The 25,058-nt window shown below is 41.9% G+C and overlaps 1 protein-coding gene across 1 annotated transcript in view; it reads left to right on the top strand.

Moving 5' to 3' along the window:
- Positions 1 to 19,320, top strand: part of SMG8 (SMG8 nonsense mediated mRNA decay factor) — a 223,517-nt gene extending 204,197 nt beyond the window's left edge. Inside the window, exon 4 of the mRNA XM_044054273.1 lies at positions 17,596 to 19,320. Coding sequence (XP_043910208.1) covers positions 17,596 to 17,793 — 198 coding nt within the window. The 3' untranslated portion in view covers positions 17,794 to 19,320. The remainder of the gene's footprint in view (positions 1 to 17,595) is intronic.
- The last annotated feature ends 5,738 nt before the right edge of the window (positions 19,321 to 25,058 follow it).

Here is a 25,058-nt window from a genome sequence, read left to right as displayed (position 1 = left end):
AATGGCCGAGGAGGATATTATCTCTTGAGAAATTACTCTGTTTTAACTATAGTTCTTCCCAAGCTGGTATCTTCATTTACCAAGGTCTGCAAACATTCTCTATTTATAATGTTACTGAAACTTCTAGCAGTTCTAAACGCTGAAATAGGATGCGAGGAGGGGGTCACACAAAATTTGAAACCCTAGTTTCTACTAAGGGAGATAATATTGTTCACTTCAGCTAAATGGCTGCCTTGGTTAGTAGCTCTCATATCATCATTGGATGTTTCCAATATGATGTTATGTTTTTTCTGTCTCAGAAATTGTTTCTTGGACATAACTGATGTTCCTCAATTTACACCCACTCAAACTCTGTAGGGATCAAGTTCTTAATTCCCTTGAACAAAGAGTTCCATATAATCAGAACTTGAAGCTCATTTTAGCAGCTCAGTCACTGAGGTGCGGAGGTTGTGTTTGTAATCTTCAGTGAAGCCTTTTCTTCTTGCTTTATTTGCACTATCCATTGCTTGTTTGCAGTTCTGTTTTTTAACTGACTTTTTCTTTGTCTAAACCTGACACATCACTGCTGTGTCCTGTTATTCCCAGTGGCAATTTCACTTTTAATTACTGTTAGTTTCTGCCTGAGGGGTTTCTTCCACAAATGAAGACACTTTATTCTGGTTTCTGTCTAGTCTATAATTTCTTCTCCTTTCATATTCCTGAAAATAGTTTAACTGATCATGGCTTCTTCTTCTTTACATTTGCACATTCCAAAGTATTGTATTCCTTGTACTCAGCTATTGTTTTCATTATACAAGTTGTTGAATACAGGTAATTTTGTTCTATTAACCTTGAAGAGGACAGTACTTTCTACTTCAGTTTGCATTCCTATTTTGCTATAACTGCTATGGCCCAGCTAATGTAAGTCAGTACTTTGGTATTACATATAATTTTAACAGTAGGATAGACATGTTGCTTATCACTGGATTCTTCCATCTAAGAGGACATTTCTTTAAAAGTGATGTGCTTATTAGAGCTTGCTTTCAAGCATTTCTCACATGTCGTATTATTCATATCCCAACCAAACCCTCCACTGAATTACCATACATTTTGTATCTGACACACTGGGTTAAGTACCTCATTCTTTTAGGTTAATCAAATAATATTTTATCCATCTCCTCCATTGTGATACCTCTACAAAACACAATTATCAATACATTAACTGTGTACAGAGCTTTACATTTTCTAGGTTAAACAAGATAGTGCTGATGTCCTTCAAGGATGCATCTGCAGTCCTAACAAATGGGTTGTCCTGTCGTCAGGCAGCCCTTCGGTCGGCTTGTCCTGTCGTCAGGCAGCCCTTCGGTCGGCCGGATTCCAAAGTCTGGGTCTGGCCTCGGCTGGTGTCGCACTTCACCCGACGTCATCTCTGCTGGTCTTCGGGTATAAAGGCATCAGCCGACGCCATTTTCCTCAGTCTTTCTTGCCGCGTGGCGCCCGAAGCAGAAGCTGTTCGCAAGTGCCAGTCAGTCAGATCCAGAGATTACTACTACCGAATACTACTTCGAAGACTTCTAAAAAGCTAAGTACCCCGTTGGGGACTCTTTCTTGCCTCAGCCGATGTCAGAAAAAGTGAATAACTGTTTAACTTGTGGGAAACAAATACCTCATAAAGATTTCCACTCTTACTGCTTACCTTGTTTAGGCCCAGACCACGACGTAGCAGCCTGTTTAGCCTGTGCTTCCTTCAACCGACGAACGCTTAGGCGCCGGTCGGAGTTTGCTGAACAGTTTTTCGGCTCAGATTTTGCGTACATTATGCCGCCGGATCCTCCGACTTCTCAAATTGTTAAGAAACGCAAAGAATAAGACAGACACTCGCAGTCCGCGGTTTCGGCCGAAACCACGGTTAAGCAAACCGAGTGTCTCGGTTTCGGCCGAAACCGAGCAAACGGGTCAATCTTCAGCCGAATCCATGACTACTACCGAGGCTCCTGCTACCCTAGTTGAATCGGCCTCTGAAGTTTTGCCTATTAATGTGGTTCCTCTAGAATTATCGGACACCATCCCTTTGGATGTCTCTACCCCAGCACGTGGTGCTGCTAGGCCTCCTGCAGCCATGTCTATAAAGGCCTTTGCCAGGGCTAAAGCAGCCAAATCTGCTAAATCTGTGCCTGTTAAGCCCCCTCACACAGGCCCAGTTCCAGTTCTCAAATGCTTACTCTGGCAGAGGATCTCATCTCTTTAATAAGGGGATCCCAATCTCACCCAGACAGGGCCTCTTAGCCTCCAGAAAAGAGACCTAGAGCAGAGCCCCCTGAGCCAGTGTCCTCAGATGATTCTTCTGATGATTCAGACAATACAGACCATCCAGAGGCTCCTTTTTCTACTTATGAAGATTCCGATGCTGAAGAATCTATTCCTTCTGCCTCTCCACCAGAGGAATTTTCCTTTGGGGAAACCTTACATGCCATGAGAGAACAATTCCAATGGCAGGGACAAGATTTCTCTGATTCAAGAAAAAGGCTTAGGACCTTTCTACATTTACCGCAACATAGGCCCTTAGCTATACCTCCAGTTCTTCCTGTTGTGGATGATGCATTTAATGATGTTTGCACTGCTCCTGATACTTTACCTCCAGCCCCTGCCAAGCCCGATAGGTTTTACAGGGTACCGTACACTCATCACCACCTATACAAGGCTCCCTTGCAGATCCTGAGACTATCTCCCAGGGGCCTAAGGCAGTAGCCGACCTCAGCAAAAACCCTCTCCATACTGAAAGGGAATCCAGGTCCTTGGAGAGATGGGGTAAAAAAGTTTACACCTCTGCTACTCTCTCAGCTAGAGCTTTGAACTGTCAGTTTCATATGATCCAATACCAAGAGTTTATGCTTGATCAGTTAACTAAGAAACTGTCCTCTGATGATTCCTTAGATAAGAAATATGTTTTAGAAATGGTGAATAACATTCAGCAGGTTAGTAACCATTCTTTAAAATGTGGCTATGATGCACTGGAGGCTTCATTTAGATCAGCCATGACTGGCACAGTTATAAGAAGGCATGCATGGTTGAAAGAACAGGTCTTGCCGGATCATGTTAAAGCAAAGCTATTAGATGCTCCTATGGATAAGGTCAGCCTATTTGGTTCTCCTGCCCAGCAAGTAATGAAGAAAATGGAAGAGAAGGCAAAATCTGTACAAACAGTTAAATATTTCTTACAGGTTCAGCCCCCAAGGTTTAGCAGGAACTGGCCTTCCAAAAATTGGTCCTTTCCAGACTCCTCTAAATCTCAGAGAGGCAGGAATAGACGTTCCAGAGGCAGAAATCAATCCAGAGGACGCCAGTGGCAAGGCAATAACCAACGAGGCACAGACACAACCACTGCCACTGCAACAGGACAATCACAGTGACTTGGCTCTGACACCGCCTACCAGGGAACAAATAGCAGCACCCTTAGGCGGAAAGTTAGCCTTATTTTCAAAAAATTGGCACTATATCACAAGAGACAAGTGGATTTTACAAACTATAGACCAAGGCTACAGGTTTCATTTCCACACCTTACCAGTAAATAGAGGAATGCCAAACCTACCTCCAAATCAAAAAACAGAAGCTCTAAAACAGATAGCTCAATTAACAGAGATGAGAGCTGTGGAAAGGGTACCACCTACAGAACAGGGCAAAGGATTCTACTCCAGACTCTTCCTAGTACCAAGAAAAGAGAAAAGTTGGAGACCTATTCTAGACCTGTCCGCCTTAAACACATTCATCATTGTTCCAAAATTCAAAATGCTGACCCTACAGCAACTTCTTCCCATGCTGGGCAAGGAGTGTTGGCTGGTAACTCTAGATCTCAAGGAGGCATACCTGCACGTCCCCATACGACCAAATTGCAGAAGATACCTCAGATTTCTTGCAGGATCAGAGCATTATCAATTCTCAGCATTGCCCTTTGGCTTATCTACTGCGCCCAGAGTATTCACAAAATGCCTGGCATCAGTAATCGCTCATTGCAGGCTACAGGGAATCCAAATTTATCCATACCTGGACGACTGCCTGATACAAGCGGACAACAAAAGCAAGCTGACAAAAGACTTACAAAGAGTCATTTGCTTACTACAAGCCCTGGGATACACAGTCAATTTAAAAAAGTCAAGACTGATACCATCCCAAACAAGAACATTCTTGGGTGCAGAATTGGACACAGTAAAACAGATGGCATTCCTAACTACAGAAAAACAAGAACAACTCCCTCTTTACTTCTTGGCATTAACAAAGCAGAACAAACTAACAGCAAGGAAAGTACTGCAGGCCTTGGGCTTCATGGCATCATGCATAATCCTGGTCCCCCATGCCAGACTACATATGAGAAAGCTACAGTGGTACCTAAAGAATTTATGGTCTCAACACAGGCACAGCTTAGAAACCGAAATACCACTAATCCCATGCCTGAAACAAGAGTTCCTATGGTGGGCTCAAGCATGCCAGTCAAACCCAGGCTTGCCCTTCCACAACTTTCAAGCAAGCCAAACCATCACAACGGACGCCTCAGACCTAGGTTGGGGAGCACACATGCTGGACAAATGCATACAAGGATTATGGACTCCAGACCAGCTGCACCTGCACATAAATCAAAAAGAAATGCTGTCAGTAAAACTAGCAATCCAGAATTTCAGACCATTCCTCAAAGAAGGCCATTTAATGATAAGGACAGACAACACCACAGTCATGTGGTACATCAACAAACAGGGAGGCACTCATTCATACCCCCTATGCCGAATGACTCTGGACCTATGGAATATGGCTCTGAGCTACAACATCCAGTTACAGGCAATATTTGTACCGGGAAAAGAAAACATCCTAGCAGACATGTTAAGCAGAACTACCTCGGATGCTCACGAATAGATGCTACACCCGGACATCTTCAAGGCCATCACAAAGAAATGGGGAATGCCACAAATAGACCTATTCGCATCCCCACTCAATCACCAGCTCAAGAAATTCTGCACAAGGACATACCACCCACTTGCATGGAAGGTGGACTCTCTATCCTTCAGTTGGAAAGGCCTGACAGCATATGCATTTCCACCTCTTCCTTTGATGCACAAGGTACTACTGAAAATCAAAGAGGAACGTCCAAGGATAATTCTGATAGCTCCAAATTGGCCAAGACAACATTGGTATCCATTGCTGAGGAGCATGTCTCGGGGGAGAACGTGGACACTACCCCTGATGCCTTTGATGTTAACTCAGAACGACTACAACATCATGCATCCAAACCTAAAAACTCTGCAACTGACTGCCTGGAACATTACATAACAGCAACTAACCCAGATTTATCCCAAAGGGTTAAAGACATTATCCTTGAGGCCCGCAGACCTTCAGCAAGAAGGATCTATGCAGGAAAATGGAAAAGGTTTGTCATTTGGAGTACTGAAAGAGGAAAAGATGTGTCAAAGATAGATATTGCTAACATCCTGGAGTACTTGGCAGAGCTTCTCCATACAGGCCTGTCCTATTCCTCCATCAAGATACATGCATCAGCTATTTCTGCAGAATACAGCTTGATCCCCTGTCTTCTCACATCCTCTACTCAGGCAGTTCCTCAGAGGAATCAAGAATGTAAAACCTCCTAGGAAACCACCATTACCAGCATGGGACTTGAACTTTGTGCTAGAAAAATTGACACTCCCTCCATTTGAACCAGCAGCAACAGCAGATCTTCAACACCTATCCTGGAAAACTGCTTTCCTACTGGCAATTACTTCAGCAAGAAGGGTTTCGGAACTACAGGCCTTAATGGCAGTACAACCCTTCCTAATCTTCCATCAAGATAGAGTGTCCATGAGAACTAATCCTACATTTATGCCAAAGGTGGTATCCAGAGTGTCTCTAAACCAGGCAATCCACCTACCTACCTTCTTTCCCAATCCACAGAACAGGGGGGGAAAGACTGCTGCATACCTTGGATGTACATAGACAGCTGCGCTACTACCTGGACAGAACCAAGGGCAATAGAAAAACTGACCAGCTTCTAGTAGCTTATGCAACAGGAAGGGAAGGAAAAGCAATTTCCAAACAGACAATCTCCAAGTGGATAGGAAATTGCATAAGATTCTGTTACTCCTACCATGGAAAGCAAATTCCACAGAACATAAGACCTCACTCTACAAGGGCTACAGCCACTACCACAGCTTTCTTACGAGGAGTGGATACCAAGGACATTATTGAGGCGGCTACTTGGACCTCCGTGCATACATTTGCCAAGCATTACAACTTACCTCTATACTCTAGATCCCGAGCAGGGTTTGCCACTGCTGTATTGCAAGGGATCCTAACTACACCATAATTCTTCTTCCTCCTCCCTAGTTTGGCTATGGTATTCTACCCATTTGTTAGGACTGCAGATGCATCCTTGAAGGACATAGTACAGTTTTGTACCTACCATAAATGTAGATGTCCGAACAGGATAGCATCTGCAGTCAGGATTACCCACCCTCCTTCCCTCTGTGGTACTCCTAGGGTATTTACCCTCCTTATAGCTAGCTAGGGGGGATCTCTTATGGTGTATTTGTTTGTATATATGTACATACATGCTTATTTTTTGTGTTTGCCTTCTATTTTTTTTGGAAACATTGGCATTTACCCAAAATTTAGTTTTCCAAGAGGGCAACTGGCATCTGGGGCAAGAAACACTGAGGAAAATGGCGTCGGCTGATGCCTTTATACCCGAAGACCAGCAGAGATGACGTCGGGTGAAGTGCGACACCAGCCGAGGCCAGACCCAGACTTTGGAATCCGGCCGACCGAAGGGCTGCCTGACGACAGGACAAGCCGACCGAAGGGCTGCCTGACGACAGGACAACCCATTTGTTAGGACTGCAGATGCTATCCTGTTCGGACATCTACATTTATGGTAGGTACAAAACTGTACTTTAATTACCTTGTAAAAACAATTGTATACAACTGTAATGTCAAAGATTCATATTACAATGTGTTGTACTGCTTGTTTACTTTGCATTCCTCCTGATTTTACAAGGCAGGAAAATAAATGTTTTTTAAAAGTAGCACATGTAAAAGAATGACAAAGCAGAATGGGAGAGAGCTGCCAAATACTCAGTCCCTCAGCAGTCTTCCCTTCCTGCGGTGCCAGTATTACATTTTCTGCACACAGGGATCAAACAATGTCCTCTTGCTGAAGTAACTAATAAAATAAGCTTGCCTTAAAAGATACTTTCTTCTGATATTACAGGGCAGAAAAAGAAATGCTTTCTTTTAAAAACTTATTTATGTTAGTATCAAAAAAGTCTCTCAACTGTTTGACCGTTACTGTACACATTCATGTTTTATTTTTTAATGTGAATTAATTTTATCATTCCTAGCTTCTCATGAGTAAACCAATCTAAAATATCAGAATTATCTACTTTTGATTTGAAAAAGGTTCTTGTACAGTTTTTAATTCATTTCAGTAGTTTTTCATACAGTAAGCTTGGTGCTCTAAACACATTAATATGCCCATGGCTCTTTGTTCAGTGCCTTTTAACCCTGAATGTTCAAAAATACATTGAGATGTATTATTATTGCTCATTTTGTGCAATTTTAAGTGCAGCATTTCCATTAACAATTCTTAACACTTCTTTTCAAGGGTATGACTTTTTCTTAGTCCTTCTGATGCATTTTTAGACTTCACTGTTTTCACTTTAACAGCAAACAGCTCATTTTCATATTTCTGTTCAGCAATATGCAGATTCTTCTGAAGAGAGTTATCTTTACTGTTACAAATATTTTAAAAATTGTTCTGTTGCAGATTCTGTATGTGACATGTGATCCAGAAGACCATTGATGTACCTAGACCAGTCTCCCATTTTCTCCAGAGCTCTTTTTGGTTAAGTGACTTGCTCAGAATCACACAGTAGGCAAACAGAGGCTGAGGGAATCAAATCTTGGGCTACAAGAAGCATTTAGTTCACATCCCATAACCATAATCCTCACTGATAACCGGTGGACAAAAGTCCTTGCTTAGCAGGCCCACTGCTTTTGGCAGGCTGTGCTGAGCACCACTCTTAACAAGCAACCAAATATATAAAATTGATTCATAGCAGGACAGACGTCCTCTCATGCTGATAGCCGGACTTAGTAAATGAGGCTTATTTCAGTCAGCAGTTATTATGCACTTTATGGCCCTATTTCTTCTCTTTTCTTCTTCACTGTTTTGACATGGTTTGTTGTGTACATTACTGTTGCAATAAAGTCCCTCTTTTTCTCTAATTTTTGCCTTTTTGACTCACATTTTATCTTATATACATATTTGTTTTTACTATTTTAACTGTGTAGCAGTAAGTTTACTTTCTCTGCATAGAGCCACAAGTTTTGATAAAGTCAGATTGTTTTAATATAGTATTTCTTGTTTTGTCACTTTTTGTAGATCATATTTTTCTGTCTCTTGTTAAAGAAATTTGCAGCTCATTAAATTCAGAGTCTTTAGCCAGCTCCACTGGCATAGAGAGATAAAGCCCTGACTACCACCCAGGCAGTATGGGTTCAGTTGGCAGCCTGACCGAGGGAAGGGATGGAACAAGCTATGAATTGCCATGTTTTCTTGGTGACTAGTAGATGTGAATGCAACCTGGGGGGGGCTTATATTTGGCTCATCAAGTCATTGTGTGATGATGGTCTTCATAATCGTTGCACTGGATCATGCATGGAATTGGGAAGGTGTTGCGACCTCCAAGATGGAGGTGGGCTGCACACTTCTCCCTGACAAAGAAGGGGTCAGGGATTTAGCCATGAAATCACTGAAGACTGCCTGTATGACAGCTCATGAGGCTGACTCTTACTCATAAGGAATGGCCAGCTAAGATATGGGAAGGCTGATGTGCTGGTAGTCACTGGATAAGAAACAAGATATAGGCAAAAAAGTCAAAGGCTTTGTCTCACTTCTTCAGGTCAGTAACAAAAACACCTATGTTCAGTGAAGGATGGTGTGCCTTTATAAACAGTAAGTGGTAAATAAACAGTAGATTATTTTAAGGCTCAAAGTAATTCCTGAATGTCTTGTCTTGTTAATTTGTCTTAGTCCTTTTCAAGAAAAATAAAAACTGTATTAAATACCTTTAATGCTTCTTTCGTGGCAGCATGTAGAAAGATGACACAGTGTACATGTTCAAGCTTTTTGACTGTGCTATGTACTTTGAAGAATAAGAAGTTCTGAATCCAGAACTTGCTTTTTTTGCTGAACTGCCTTGCAACTGGTTGTAGCTGAAGCATATTTCTGCTAAGCATTATTCTACAGTGCTCCCAAACACTTTTAACTCTTGAATGCAATTATTTTTATACTTGTGCAGATATATTTCCTCTACTTTAGGCACGATGTGACATGTACATGATGTCAGTGATGGTCAGAAAATACAGAGAAATGGTGGCTGGCTTATTGGAACTTAAAATTTGTTCCCTTGTATTGCTCAAGTCATGGAGACTGTGAACAGCGAGACTCAGGATAGACCTGGGAAGCAAGCCTATGTATCCTCCACTTCAACTTTGAAGACATTACATTACATGTCTGGGGTACTGAACTTTTAACATGTCTTGTTGGGTAATGTTCGCAGTGATGACTTCTGAAGACCCGAGTAGCTACACTCAAGACTCTAGCTACTACTGGGGTCAAGGGTATTAAAAGATTTTAGAAAGTGTTAGAAAAAAAATGTTGAATATTTGACATAAAGTGCTTAAAAATTCAAGGCTTTAGTATCTAGCCTTACTGCCCTGTTATTTTAGGGTTGAGTGTTAGAATTCTGAAGCAGGGTAATTAATTACAGCACAGATAGCATAGCTGGAGAAGCAAAACAACATAAATAACTTGAAACAAATAAATATAAAGAGTTGCAAGCTAGCATGGATATAGTACTTTATTGGGTCTACTGTTCTGCTATGAAATAGCGATAAGCACTCTCATAGAAATCAGTACCTTTAGCTGACAGAAACCCTCTGTATGCTTACATGTCAGCAAGGCTTCAGTCTGCAAAGCTTCGTCATATCAATATAGTAAGGCAAAGAGCTCCAGTCAAGCACAAATGTATATATAAAACATACCGAGTAGGTGTTATATCATGTAATAGAATCCTCAACTCTTATACCTTTATACTCCTTGATTCATTCTATCACAGCATAATTAAAGTTATTTTCTCAAAAGTCAGCTTTATGCCATTGCCAAAACAGTCTTGAGTACATTTCCAGGTGTGGTACATAACTTTGCTCCCTCCCTCCCTCTCTCTCTCTGTCTCACACACACACACACACACACACACACACACACACACACACACACACACACATACACACATACACTAATCACTTTGATTATTAAACATATGTATTGGCAGCTATAGATACTGTCTTCTAGAGTTTTTCTTAAATGCAGTGCAGAGACCCTTAGTTCATTTTTAGTCCTTTAAAGTCTACCATTAAGCAGTGTGGCATAAATTTGAGGAAGTCATGCAGATACTTTTTTATCAGATTATTGTGGAAACTAGTAGTTGCTTGTGTCTGTCTGGCTGTAAAAATAATTGATATGTTTATAATTAATTAGTAATTGTGCACACATTAATATTAATCTTGGATACTAAGGTGGGGGAACTCACAGATAAATTGCCCATACAGGAATGGGTTTGGATTAAGAACAGTTCTTGCATTTGTTACTTCATGGAAATTGGATAATAAAAACTGTTTCACTATGAAGTCAAAAATCTGAATAAAAAGAAAAAGAATATGACTATAAGAAGTACAAAGGATTCAGATGCTACTGAGCACATTCCAGTAAAAAAGAAAAAAAAAAGGAGAGGATGTAGTTAAGAATAAAAAAAAAGAAAATTAGCAATGGAAGAAATAATACATAAGTGGAACATTTTTCACAAAATTTAAATGATTCTGAGGTTCATGAAATACATTCTTCTGTTTTAATCCTACTGTAGTTGGATTGTAGATGCCAGCTTTATGTCAGTTCAGTTGATTCTGTTTACTTACCAAATCTTCTCCAGCTACTATTGAGGGATCTGACATCCCAGATAAAGGTTTTAAGGAGACTATAGAATTGATGGACATGTTCCACCTAAAGAAAACCATATCCCCTCGTGCCACACGCTCTAGGGATCTAAACCTCACCACAGCAATAAATAGACGTGCTGGAGGGATAGATTCCTGTCCCAGAGACTTTTCATGCTTTGGAACAAGATTCCAGTCTACATTAGGCAGACCTCCTCGCTAACACTCTTCAAGAAAAACCTTAATGAGTGGATGGGAAACAGAAAGTTTACCCCGGGGATCACTTCAGTGGCTCTGCTGGACAGAGGCACAGGGAACTAATCTAAGGGGGCGGCGAAAGCCAACACATTCTGGCTAGGCTTATAAATGCCTTCGGGCAGATAGCCTAGTATCTACCTATGAACCTATAACTCAACTGGCTAACCATTGCTCCCACCGCAATAAATTCAGCTGTAACATACAATTTCAAAAGCCTTTAAATGTGAAGATCATAAGAAATGGGACAGAAAGTTGCCAAAAAACAGTGATACTGTATGGCCCTGTGGCACTAAGGGGTAAAGCCCTTGCTACAATCCAGGCGACCTGTTTTACAACACTAATATGGATGCTAGAGAGATTGGATGGGGGGATGAGAGTTATTGGTCAACACCAGACCACCTATCATGGGGGGAGTGTGTGATGCCCTATCTGCTTAGATATAGCCTTTTACTGTTAGGAGGTGCCAGTATAGAAAGAGAAACCCCTACAACTAGCAGAAGGAGTGTTCTAACTTCTCTATGTATTCCTGCCAGCCCTGGTCTGTCTGCCTGCTTTCAAATACCTACTGAACCCTGGTTACTTGTGGCAAAGATAAACTGAATTTTCTTCGTGTTTCACTGTTGCAGTCATCACATTTGGGTTATCTGCTTGCAGTAGCCCTCAGTCGGCCTGATTAACAAAGTCTTGGGTCCTGCATCAGTTGCTGTCTCTTCTTCCATGACGTCAGGTCGTCAGGGGTGTAAAACATACAGCCAATGCCATAACATCAGTCTTTCTTGCCCTGCGGTGTCCGAAGCAGTTCGCAAGTGCCGGTCAGCCAACTCCTGAAATTTTCATTTTCGAGTTTCAGAACCGAAGTCTTCAACTAAAGCTAAGTACCCCTTTAGGTTTTTTTGCTCCTTACAGATGTCAGTAAAAGTTAATAATTGCATTTCTTGTGGAAAGCAAATACCTTACAAAGATTTTCATTCGTACCCTATTCCTTGCCTTGGCCCTGACCACGACGTACCTTGCTATCGGTTTTGTGCCTTATTTAATCAACGCACTGTCCGTCATCTGTATATTTTCGCCTCTAAATATTTCGGTTCTCGGTTCAATTATCCAGAAATGTCGTCGGTTAGCCATCCGACTACCGGTATTCCAAAAAAACACAAAGAGAAAGACAGTGACGGGCCACCTAGGTCCAAAGCTGCTGATGACGCTTCTCCTAAGCCAGTCGCCAGTTCGCCGGTACTCAGTGAGGCACTTTCACAGCCCCTGATACCCACTATTCGCAGGCCTCTACTGAGACCCATTAAGAGCCCGGTATGCAGCGAGATGCTTCAACCGTGGAACCTGCGGATGTCTCTACCTTGGATGGGTCCGGAGCTGCTGTGCAGGCACCGGCTTCTGAGGGTGTATTCAGGCCTACGGACTTGCATATTAAACTGACGCCTCCTTCTTCTTTAAGGCCTAAACCTCGAACCATGCCTAAGAAATAGACGCCCAGGCCGCATGCTCAGGCCTGTATGCCTAAAAAACAAATGATAAGAATGGCTGAAGATCTTGTAACTCTAATCAGGGGAAGCCAACCACCCCCTTCTAAGAGACCTAGGGCTGAATTTGTTTATGAATCTTCTGACCAGGATTCTGATTTTTCTGATTCTTCTGATGATCTGGATTTGCCCTTATCTACTTATGAGGATTCTGATGCAGAGAACTCTATTCCCCCTGCTTCCCCTCCAGAGGATTTTTCTTTTGGTGAAAACTTGCATACTCTAAGGGAGCATTTCCACTGGGAAAGCCAGGATTTTTCTGATTCGAAAAAGAGGCTTAGGGATTTCTTACTCCTGCCTCAGCATAGGCCTTTAGCTATACCTCCTGTACTAGACATTGTTGATGATGCCTTTTCGGAATCTAGTTTGGCCCCTGATCCTTTGCCTCCTGCTCCCAGAAAACCTGATAGATATTACAGGGTACCTGATTCTCACAAGTTCCTTTTTAAAAATCCTATTGCGGATCCAGAGACAGTATAATACTATTTCACAGGGACCCAAGGGCATTAAGGCTTTTACTGCTAAAAATCCTACCCCTTCTGATAGAGACTCCAGGGCGCTGGATAGATGGGGTAAGAAGGTTTACACTTCTGCAACCTTGGCCACTAGGGCCTTAAACTGTCAGTTTCATATGTTAAAGTATCAACAACATGTTATTGGATTGCTTAAACAGAAAATGATGTTGATTCCTGACTGTGCTGAAAATAAAGAATTACAGGATTTAATGCATTCTGCTGAACAGGTTGGAAAACATACTTTACAATGTGGATTTGATTCATTAGAGGCCTCTTGAAGGGCTGCTATCACTAGGTCTGTACTTAGAATGCATGCTTGGCTTAAGGAGCAATCTTTGCCTGATCATGTTAAAGCTAAACTGTTGGATGCTCCCTTAAATCAGAACTGACTGTTTGGCAACAAAGCTGAGGAAGTTCTTAAAAAGATGGAAAATAAAGCTAAATCCATGCAAACTGTTAAAGATTTCTTACAAGTTCAGCCTCCAAGATTTAGTAGGCATTGGTCCTTTCTGGCCCCTTCCAGGTCTTATCAATCCAAACCCAGATACAGCAGAAACCCCTGGTTTCAGTCCCAGGTTACACACAAGACTAAGCAGTGGGGGGCTTCCGCATCCAAATCTGGGAGTAGTAAGACTCACCCTATGGAAAACTGTCTCAATGACTTGCTTTTAAACTTCCAAGCACTTCTCAACTGAATGCTCCTTTAGGTGGAAAGATTGGCCTGCAGGCCAAAAACTGGGAACTCATTACCCAGGACAAATGGGTTTTAAATGTAGTGTCCCAAGGATACAGATTTCACTTCCACACGTTACCAACACCAAGCGGGTGGCCAGATCTACCCCAAAATCAGTGGGCAGAGGCCCAAAAGCAAGTACTTTCTCTCTTAAGCATGGGGGTTATTCAGTGGGTACCAGAAGAGGAAAAGGGACAAGGTTTCTATTTGAGACTTTTCCTGGTACCCAGAAAAGACAATTCATGGCGTCCTATCCTGGACCTTTCTACTCTAAACACCTTTTTGGTGATTCCAAAATTCAAGATGCTGACTCTTCACCAGTTGCTTCCTGTGCTAGGCAAAGATGCCTGGTTGGCAACACTAGATTTAAAAGAAGCATACCTGCACATCCCTATCAGGGAATTTTGCAGAAGATACCTATGCTTCAAGGCAGGCTACATGCACAATCAATTCTCTGCACTGCCTTTTGGCTTATCTACTGCACCCAGGGTATTCACAAAGTGCCTAGCTCCAATCATTGCATTTTGCAGGCAAAGAAATATTCAAATATACCCATACCTGGATGATTGTCTAATTCAGGCAGAAAGCCAGGACATACTTTTGAATCATCTGGTCTTTGTACAAAGGGTGCTGACTTATCTGGGGTACACCATAAATGAAAATAAAGCACACCTGGTACCCTGTCAACAAATTATATTCCTGGGAGCAAGCTTGAATACAGCTTCCCAGATGGCTTTCCTTACGACAGAAAAACAGATTAATTTGACAACCTACTTCAAACAAGTGGCCACAAAAACCCCTGCTATCTGCAAGGCAAATACTGCAAGCCTTGGGGTTCATGGCCTTCTGCATTCTTCTAATTCCATATGCAAGACTGCATATGAGGAAACTACAATGGTATCTAAAAAGCCTATTGTGTCAACATTCTCAGGATGCAGAAGCAATGATTCCTATCATACCTTGCCTACACCTAGAGTTCCTTTGGTGAGCAGAGGCCTGCCACCAAAACAAGGGGTTACCATTCACACTACCCCCTGCCACCCAAGCCCTAACAACAGATGCATCAGACTATGCATGGGGGGGGGGGGCTCACCTGGCAGGGAAGTGCATTCAGGGCAAATGGAACCCAAGCCAAATGCACCTGCATATCAATTATAAAGAAACGTTAGCTGTACAGAATGCTCTGACAGTCTTCAAGGACCACATTCTCCGAGGACAACTAATGGTAAAGACAGACAACACCACTGTTATGTGGTACATAAACAAGCGGGGGGGGGGGTACACATTCTTACCCCCTCCGCAGACTAGCCATGGCATTGTGGAACACAGCCTTGAATACCAAGTGAATCTACAAGCTCAGTTCCTGCCAGGAAAACTAAATACACCGGCAGACGGACTAAGCAGAAACCTCATGGACCCACACGAGTGGAAACTGGAACCAAGGATTTTCAACATGTTCACAAGCAAATGGGGGAGCCCAGATATAGACCTGTTTGCCTCACTCCAGAACTATCAATTGGACAAGTTTTGCACAAGGATTCCCCACAAACAAGCTTGGAAAGTGGATGCTCTGTCCTTCAGCTGGAAAAACTGCCTTTCCTCCTCTGCCTCTGCTCTCCAAAGTACTACTAAAGTTCAAACAAGACAAGCCAAGGATGATTTTGATTGCACCAGACTGGCCACGCCAACACTGGTACCCCCTCTTGCGCAGTGTATCATGGTTGGCCCCAAGGCACCTGCCTCGGACTCCTTCCCCGTTGTCTCAGCAGGAGAACCAGATTATGCACCCTCAGCTTCAAACACTGAACCTAGCAGCCTGGCTAATTACCTAATCTCTCCTTTACCGTCCCTCAGTAAACCAGTGATGGATATCATTTTAGAAGCAAGGAGGCCTAGTACTAGAAAATCTTGTGCTGCAAAATGGAAAATATTCTGTGCCTGGAACCAATCTCAAGGGATGAGCAAAGCAGCACCCAATTTACCTCAGATCTTACAATACTTAACGGAGATGCTTCACAAGGGCTTGTCTTTTTCCTCCATCAAAATTCACACCTCAGCCATTTCAGCTCATTATAACACAGAACCTCCCCTCTTCTCTCACCCACTGCTCAAGCAGTTCCTCAGAGGGGCCAAAAATTTAAGGTCACCCATGAGAGCTCCAACTCCAGCCTGGGACCTTAACTTTGTCTTGGAGAAACTCACTCTTCCTCCTTTCAAGCCAGCTGCTACTGCAGATTTAAAATTTCTTTCTTGGAAAACAGCGTTCCTTTTAGCAATCACTTCAGCAAGAAGGGTATCTGAATTACAGGCCCTTATGGCAGTGGAGCCTTTCATCATCTTTCATGCGGACAGGGTGTCCCTCAGAACCAATCTCTCCTTCATGCCCAAGATGGTATCCAGTGTAGCTCTTAATCAGTCCATTCATTTGCCAACCTTCTTTCCTAATCCACAGAACAAAGGGGAACAGATACTGCACTCCTTAGATGTGCACAGACAACTTAGATTCTACTTGGACAGGACTAAACCTCAAAGGAAATCTGAACAACTGCTGGTGGCATTTGCTGCAGGGACAGAAAGGAAGGCTATTTTAAAGCAAACCATTTCTAAGTGGATAGGCCATTGCATTCATTTCTGCTGTAAACACCATGGAAAACCTATCCCACAGGGCATCAGACCCCACTCAACCAGGGCTGCCTGTACAGCCTCTGCAGCCTTTCTCAGAGGCGTCCCTACCAGGGACATCATAGAAGCTGCTACCTGGAGTTCTGTACATACTTTCACCAAGCATTATCATTTGCCAATTTTCTCTAAATCCAGAGCTGGCTTTGCCACTGCAGTCTTGCAGGGCCTTATAGCTGGTCCTAATGCTATTTAAATTCCTCCTCCCAACCTTAGCTGTGGGAATCTATGCAAATGTTATGACTGCAACAGTGAAACAGGAAGAACATAGTACAGTTGTGTACACTTACCATAGATGTAGATGTTCGAGTGTATTCACTGTTGCAGTCCTGGTTAACCTCCCTCCAGCTCCCAGACTTCTTTTGGCTTTACCTCTACTTTCCTTTACTATGCTTAAAAGCTTTTTTGTGTATTTGCTTTTTTTTTTGTTGGAGGTATAACCTTGTATTTTTTATATATTTAATTGCTTCCCATTGGGGGGCACCTGACATCTGGGGCAAGAAAAACTGATATAATGGCGTCGGCTGCATGTACCGACGCAGGACCCAAGACTTTGTTAATCAGGCTGACTGAGGGCTACTTCAAGCAGATAACCCAAATGTGATGACTGCAACAGTGAATACACTCAAACATCTACATTTATGGTAAGTGTACACAACTGTACTTTCTTTGACAGCAGTCCTGTTCCTTGCTCTTGACTGGTATTTATTGAAGCTTAAAACTTATGCATTTTTTTAGGAATCCTTAAGTGGCAAAGAGTGGAGCTACTTTCTAAAAAAATATACTTTTCCTTTATTCTTTGTCATGTCTTAATTGCTGTCCTGATGTAAGATTTTATTCAAATTTCTTCTTTGTTTTTTAGGTGCAACCAGGTCCTCCACCTTGTCCAATTTTCTACCCAGAGAAGCAGGAGATTACGCTTCCTCCTGATGGATTGTGGGTACTTCGATTTCCTTATGCTTATGTTACAGAGCGTGGACCCTGTTATCCTCCAAAGGAGAATCAACAGCTATTAAGTTACAAAGTTCTTCGAGGAATCCTCAAATCTGTTCCTCAGTAATGCAACTGCTGTTTCCCTTTTTTGGAGCAAATTGGTGTGTAGATAATGTGCTTTAGTTCATAGGCATGTTTGTAATGACACCAAAGACCCATTTCTCTCCTTTGTCAGCCTTCATCCCAACTAGTGGAGGTATTAGTCACATGACCAAAGTGATGGGTTAGGGTTTATGTTCTTGCCAAAGTATACCCAACAGTGATGGCGCATGCTTTTTTTCCCCTAAGTGTGGCCAGTGGAGAGCATATAAATGCTGGGCAGCATAAACTTTCTTGGTTTTGGGAGAGAGGAGAACACACTAGTTATTTATTTCTGTTGTACTAATTTGTGAAAGGCACCATCCAGCCACATTCATGGAGCACCAATTTACCTAACTACAAAAATGCTCTAGTGGTTAAGTGATGTGCAGTACATTTTCATACAGGAAGCTTTGTTTCAAGTTCAGAGGAGTAGAGGAGCTGCTGGACATGGAGAAGTGAGGTGGAGGTGAAAGATTAGGACAGAAAGAGGTAATAAGAGTTACGTAAAGCTGAAGAAGGGAGAGGTAATGCTTGTAGGAGAGTGTTCACAATAAGACATACTGGATGCTCTAGGGTAAGAGTTCCAAAGCTTCAGAAAAGAAGTGTGGCTGAAATTATTTTGGTTAAATGAGAAATGACTGCTAGGATCCAAAACATTCTGGATCCTGACTTTGATAGGTGAAGGAAGAGTGCAGTGTGGAGAAAGTGAAATGATTGGATACCAAGTTGCTACTATTGCTGACACTGCAAACACATGTTTGGTAGTAGCATGTGCCTTACATAATGGTATTGCAGGCTGCATGCATACGCCAGGTGTTATCTGCCTTGCTAAAGCCCTCCTTCATCTGTTCAAATGCCATGCAGTTTGCATGCACTCAAAAGAAAGTAGTTTCCACTAAAAAAGGCTCATCTTGAGTTGGAGACAGCTTGACAGCTGCAGCAGGGCTTGGTTAAAAAGAAAGTCTGCAGCATTTTAGGCTTGCAGCCATTTTCTTTTTTGATGTTAAAAAAACACTGTGTACTTTTGTTGACACAAGACAGTACCACATCTAAAGCATCAGTTTTGCCAATCTTTAGATAAAGACATTTTTCCGTGAAGATAATTTGGAGGTCATAGATTGAAACGGACTACATGATTGTATGGTAGCAGGGTTTTTTCTGTAGTGTAAGTCCCTTGTTCTCATTCCTTAAACAGTCCTGATTATTTTTCTTGTTGACTTGTGTGGTGAAAACTATGTTTTTGAGCACAGTTGAGAATAGGAGGAGCCTTGTCCATACAACTGGAAAGCACGCTGAGAAGAATAGCATGTATTGCATTAATGTTTGTTATGAATACTTTTGCCTTCTTACACTAATGCAGAATTGAAAATAAAAAACTATGTGGATCTTAATATTGTATTATTTGAAGTAAATGTTCACTGTAAATCTGTTTCTGTCATTCAGGAAAAGGATTTGGTGTACAGTGTTATACATACCTAATAAACAATGACATGCATACATGTCAACCTTATAATTTAGTGTAATTGGATTATTATTCACTGCATTGATAATTTGTGTATCAAATCTTTATGAAAAGTATAATTTAGCACCGTGTAGTTACAGCAGTCACCTACTTTACTTTCATATTGGATCAGACTGACATCTACATGTCTGTCACCGAAATTGGATCTGATGTTAGCAGGTTTCACTTCTGTCATTAGTAGGAGTAAGACCAGCAGGACTTAGCCTGGCACATAAGACTTTCCATGGCTACCTTAGCAATAATCCTGCATGTCTGAAGACCTCACTTCAGATCTTTTTAGCCACACATTGAAGTTGTCACACCAATAACAGCCCCAACATGTCAGTCCATTCTTTCTTTTCTGAAGCTTGCATATTAACCTGTTTTCTATGGCTTTGCATTAAGATCTCTCTCTTCCCTGTACTTTTCACTATTCTCCACTGTTCTGCTTGTGGAAATTGTTGTGAGTAAAGTTTGTGTAGCCATAGGTAACAAAGGACTGTCAGTCTTTTTTTAAAAGTGTAAATACAGGTAAATATTCTGCCCCAAGGTTAACATACCAGGTATGTTAAATGCTTAACTGAATATTTTTCCTAGGATTTCACGTTTTTTAAACACCTTATTTGAATTATGACTTACGACACGGGCAAACATACATTTATATAAAAGAAAACAAACCACATTAACACGTTCTCAATTGCAAACATTATACATCACATGTATTCTTTTGTATAAATATCATCAATCCAGCATTACATAAATTACTCAGTTCCTTCCCTCCCACAAACCTCACTCCAAAACATTAATCTGAAATACAAAGCAGTTTATATGAACCAAGAACAGTAAATGCAGAAGCTCACCAGACCCCAATCCTCCAGACACAAAGGAAAAATAAATTATGTACGGCTTCTGCTAGTTACCAATAAAGAAGATATTGTCTTTGTTTCAATGAAAACCAGTCCAGCGTATTAGATCCAAAAGAGCTCTTTTTATTCCAAATGAATGATAAAATCCAAAAACAAGATACGAAACACAAGCGCTTTCGCCCGGTAATCCCAGGCTTTTTCAAGTACAAATCAATGGTAAATGCTGTAAGCTTAAATAGCTTGGCAGAAAGCAATTAACATACTAAATTGCATTGCTTTAATTTAATAATTGATTAATTGAATACATTCAGTGCCTTAATGGCTAGCTGTTGAAGCTACAATAACTTATAACCAACACTGTAATAACGTACTGTGCTTTTGAAGATTGAATCAAATACTACCTAAAGTACGAATATAATACAATTAGTGAATGTTTAATAAATTCCAGCGTTCTATTTCTAGTTGTTTTGGACAAATTGTGTATCATCTTACTAAGCCATATTAAGTCCAATAAATTAAAATAGCACATAACCCTGAGTATTATTACAATCGATTTTTAAAAAAATTACTAGAAAATTTGCTAGAAAATCCCTTCTTCATACATTAAATGGTCATAATTTGCAATTAAAAATGTATTTATACATTTCATAATAATATGTGTGTCTTATAAATAAACTACTAAAAACATACTAATAATGCTAACACTAATCTGGTATATGGGAATCTTAAAAATCTTGTACAGCTCAATCATTGTTGCTGTAATAAAACATATGAAAGTGCTTGTGCAATTTATTTAATTATTATTAGTAATTAATGTTCAAAAAGTCAAAATTAATCTTGTTACATAAAAAATATATGTTCTTATTGTAAAATATGTTAAAATATTAAAACATACTAAACAAATAAATAACATAATAAGCAAATAATACTTCCACTATAACACATTCCTCTTAGTTTTTAAAATGCAGGACAAACTGACACTTTCATTTAACCCCGGATGCTTTGTGGCATCCAACTTGAGTTGCCAGATAAGTTCCCTACTGCCCAACCTGGTCTCCCAATCTCCTCCCCTTGGGTCCTGTGGCACCTTTTCTAAGACCCAAAACTTCAGAGACATATGTGGGCAAATAAGAGAATGTTTGAAGAATGCGTTGGTATCTTTCTTTTTGTTCACATCATATAGATGTTCATAAATTCTACGTTTGAATGTTCTTTCCGTCTTACCCACGTAGAAAGCCGGACAGGCTTGACATAGACCCAAATAAACCACCCCTACTGATGTACAAGAATAGTGATTAGAAGCTTTTAAAGTAAGCTTTCTTGAGGGTATATTCACATGATCTTTTTGTAAAACATGGGAACATTGGTGACATCTCCCACAACTGTATGTACCTAACCTTTTAGAAGAACTATCTATAACTTGCGCCAATTTTGGATATGCAATTTGCTCAAAAATACCCTTGAGGTTGGTATCTCTTTTTCTTGTAAAATTAATAGTTTTCGGAAGAAGGCAATTAATATCCTCCTGCATTGTGACAATTGGCCAACAAGTTTTGATAGTATTCTCTATTAAATAAGAGTCACTAGTGTATGTGTATGTAAAACTATTATGCGTATTAGTTTCCACTTCTTCAGTTCTAACTGTTAATGAACCTACACCTAATAAAGGAGGATAAAAACAATCTCTCTTCATCAAAACTTCAGCTAGTATTGTTTGAAATAATGAAACAGGGTAAGCTCTTTCTGTGAATAATGTTCTCAAAAAGTCTACCTCTTGAAAAAACAGCTCTGTAGAACTACACATTCTCGAAGCCCGGATTAGTTGTCCTTTAATAATCCCTTTTTTGATATAAAATGGATGCCCACTATCAAAATGCAAAAAAGTATTTGAATATGTGCTTTTTCTGTAGATATATGATTGAAACCAATCTGTATTTGCATCTTTGTATAAAGCCACATCCAAGTAGTGTAATGAATTATTGCTAATTTCATACGTAAAAGAAAGAAAATCCGTTGACTTATTTAAATAGTCAAAAATTCTAGAAAATTGTCTTTTGAACCATGCCAAAAAATGCAGATATCGTCCAGGTATCTTTTGTAGTAAACTATAAACTGTTTCCACTTAGTAGAATGAATGTTGTATTTCTCCCATCTGTGTAACACTATGTTAGCATAAGCCGTTGCACACGGAGCCCCCATTGCTACACCACTTCTTTGTCTGAAAAATTCTCCGTTAAAATAGATGAAGTTATTTTGTAGAATCATACCCATAAATTCCACAAGTAAATTCATTAAATCATTATTTAACCCTAATTCCATTGCTAATACCTCACTAAACCATTCTATACCTGTGTCTTGCGGTATACTGCGGAAAAGTTCAACTATATCTATGGTTACCATGAGAATTTCAGATGTGTTTAAACCTACAGGAATGCTTGCTAGGAATTCCCATGAATCTTTACAGACAAAGTCCAGGGTGGATACAAAATCTTTCAGGTGAAAATCTACAAACTTGCTTAAAGGCTCCGTAATGCCCCCAGCTCCAGCTACAATGGGTCTAAATTTAAGTGGTTCCAACCCTTTGTGCACTTTTGGAATCCCAAACAAAACTGGGGTTTTGGGCTTAGATACCGTTAAATAGTTGAAAATTTTTTCATCAATTGAACCTTGCATCAGGTGGTCATAAAGAAAGTATTTTATGTTGGCAAGTGCAATGTTTAGTTCATTTAATGACACTGAGTCATAAATGTTAGTGTCCTGTAATCTGAAGTAGTTAACTTCATTTGATCAGCAACCTGTGGGTATCGGATCCGACCTGGATCCGTGCCGGCAGCTTTCCAAGCTAAAGATCCGAGCTCCAAGCTCTTCCTCCTTACCCATAATACCTTGCTACTTCCTTCCAGTCCCCAAATCTCATTTGCCGCGGCTTTAACAAGCACGAGTTACGAGCTCCTGGCGGTTAGGTAGGAAGTATTTGTCAAATTCTTGACTTTTTGGTAAAATTAGAGAGGTGTGTGTTTGTGTTTAGTTTAAACCCATTAGCTTAGCTTAATTTTAATATATTCACCCTTCCCCTTATTCTTGTGTGTCTGTGTGTGTGGTTGTAGTTTTTGTTATAGCTGAAGGCCCTAAGGCCATTTTTTCCAAGTGCTCTTGAGTGTGGCCATAAGCTCTCCCCAGCCGATGGCCACACTCAGTGCGTTCTTTGCCTGGGAGTAGTGCATTTGTCATCGGGCTGCCATATCTGCGCAGCCTTTAACCCCCGGGCTGTGAGGGATAGGAGGAACAAGCTGATCCTGGCGGGTCTTTTGCCTGCGGATTCTGCTTCTTCCTCCTCTCCCTCAGTGGCTCCAGCTGCGGCTGTTCAGCCAGCTGTACTATCTCTCCTGGCTGGGACTCAACCTCCCACCATTTCCCAGGGAGAGAAGGAGGCAAAGAGAAAAGAGAAGCTGTTCAGCCAGCTGTACTATCTCTCCTGGCTGGGACTCAACCTCCCACCATTTCCCAGGGAGAGAAGGAGGCAAAGAGAAAAGAGAAGAGAGAGAGAGAGAGAGGGAGGGAGAAAGAGAGAGAGCTAGGGATATAGAGAAACATAGGAGCCACAAGCGGCAGGTCGACTCTGCCTCCTCGGCCCCGCCAGCTAAACAGCTCTCTTCTCCCCTGAAAATTTCCGGGTCTTCCCCCTCTCGGCTCCGTTCCTCACGTTTCTCGCCGGAGGAGCCACGGCCATCTTCGAGGTCGTCGCGGCGGCCTTCCCGGCCAGCTTCGGCAGCCTCTTCTAGGTCAACACGAAGCCTTTCAGACGCTGACGTGGACTGGATGATGCATCGCTTCCTACAAGCCCAGATGCAGATGGGAGTGCTCCTGCACCCCCCCTCCAGGGGGGAGCTCTGCCCCATTTTTTGCCCCCATAGCTCCTTTTCCGATCCATTATCGGGTTTCGGAGCCAACGTCTGATCCGAGTAGTCTCAGAGTCAGGGGGTTGGAGCCGACAGTAGTTGCTACTTCGACACCGGCCATGTCCTCAAGTTTGTTGGATCCCTTTTCGGATCTGAGCTCTTGGAGCTGAGAGCCGCGTGCCGGATCTGAGGGGATAGTTGTGTCTTCGGCTCCGTTGCGGTCGGAGCACACTTCCCTTTCGGGTTCGATCACTTCGGCTCTGACTCTGATCCCCGTGTCGGATCCGAGGTTGTTGCTCAGGGAACCCAGGGAGAGCGGTTCACCTTCGGCCTTCGACGTGGTGGAGAGGGTTCTCTCGAGAGGTTCCAGACCCCTTGCTCGTGCTACGGATCCATCCACCATTTCCTCGCAGATGGGCTTGTCTTCCATCATCCGGCCTCAGGGACAGCCTGTGTCGACACCCCAGTCAGTCCCACTGGAGGAACATGATTGGTGAGCCCTCCTCGGACAGTCCCGCCGAGGAGTTCCCTCACAAACGTAAGTGTAAAATGAGGCACTTGGACTCCCCCGAGTCCTTCACGGAAGACACCGATTTAGAGGAAGGGGAAGGTTCCCCTAGGTCACCCCCTGAGGATGTCTCCTTTGGAGACATTATGGAAATGCTGCGCCTAAAAGGGGGGTGGTCAGCCCAAAAGCCTTCCTCGGATGACTTGGTGTTTCTGGAGGTGTTTGACGCAGGCCCATCTACCTCTTGGGTGTTTCTTCCGGCTGACCCCCTGGTAGATCTCATTACTACCAGGAAGGAGCCGGACACTGTAGAGCCAATCCCCAGGAGACCAGATAAGATCCTTAGTCCCTCTGTGGATAGGACAGTGTGGAGTAAAGGTTCCCCAGTAGATGCCGTGGTGGTGGCGGCTGCCTCCAAGAAGGAACTGGCACAGGATAGTTCCTCAGTCCATCCTCCTGATAAGGAGTCTCGGACGA

The sequence above is a fragment of the Protopterus annectens genome, chromosome 13.part0 (genome assembly GCF_019279795.1).
Source record: "Protopterus annectens isolate FY-2018-M chromosome 13.part0, PAN1.0, whole genome shotgun sequence".
Classification (NCBI taxonomy): Eukaryota; Metazoa; Chordata; order Ceratodontiformes; family Protopteridae; genus Protopterus; species Protopterus annectens.
The sequence above is the reverse complement of the archived record's forward strand: the minus strand, read 5'-3'. Positions and strand labels throughout refer to the sequence as shown.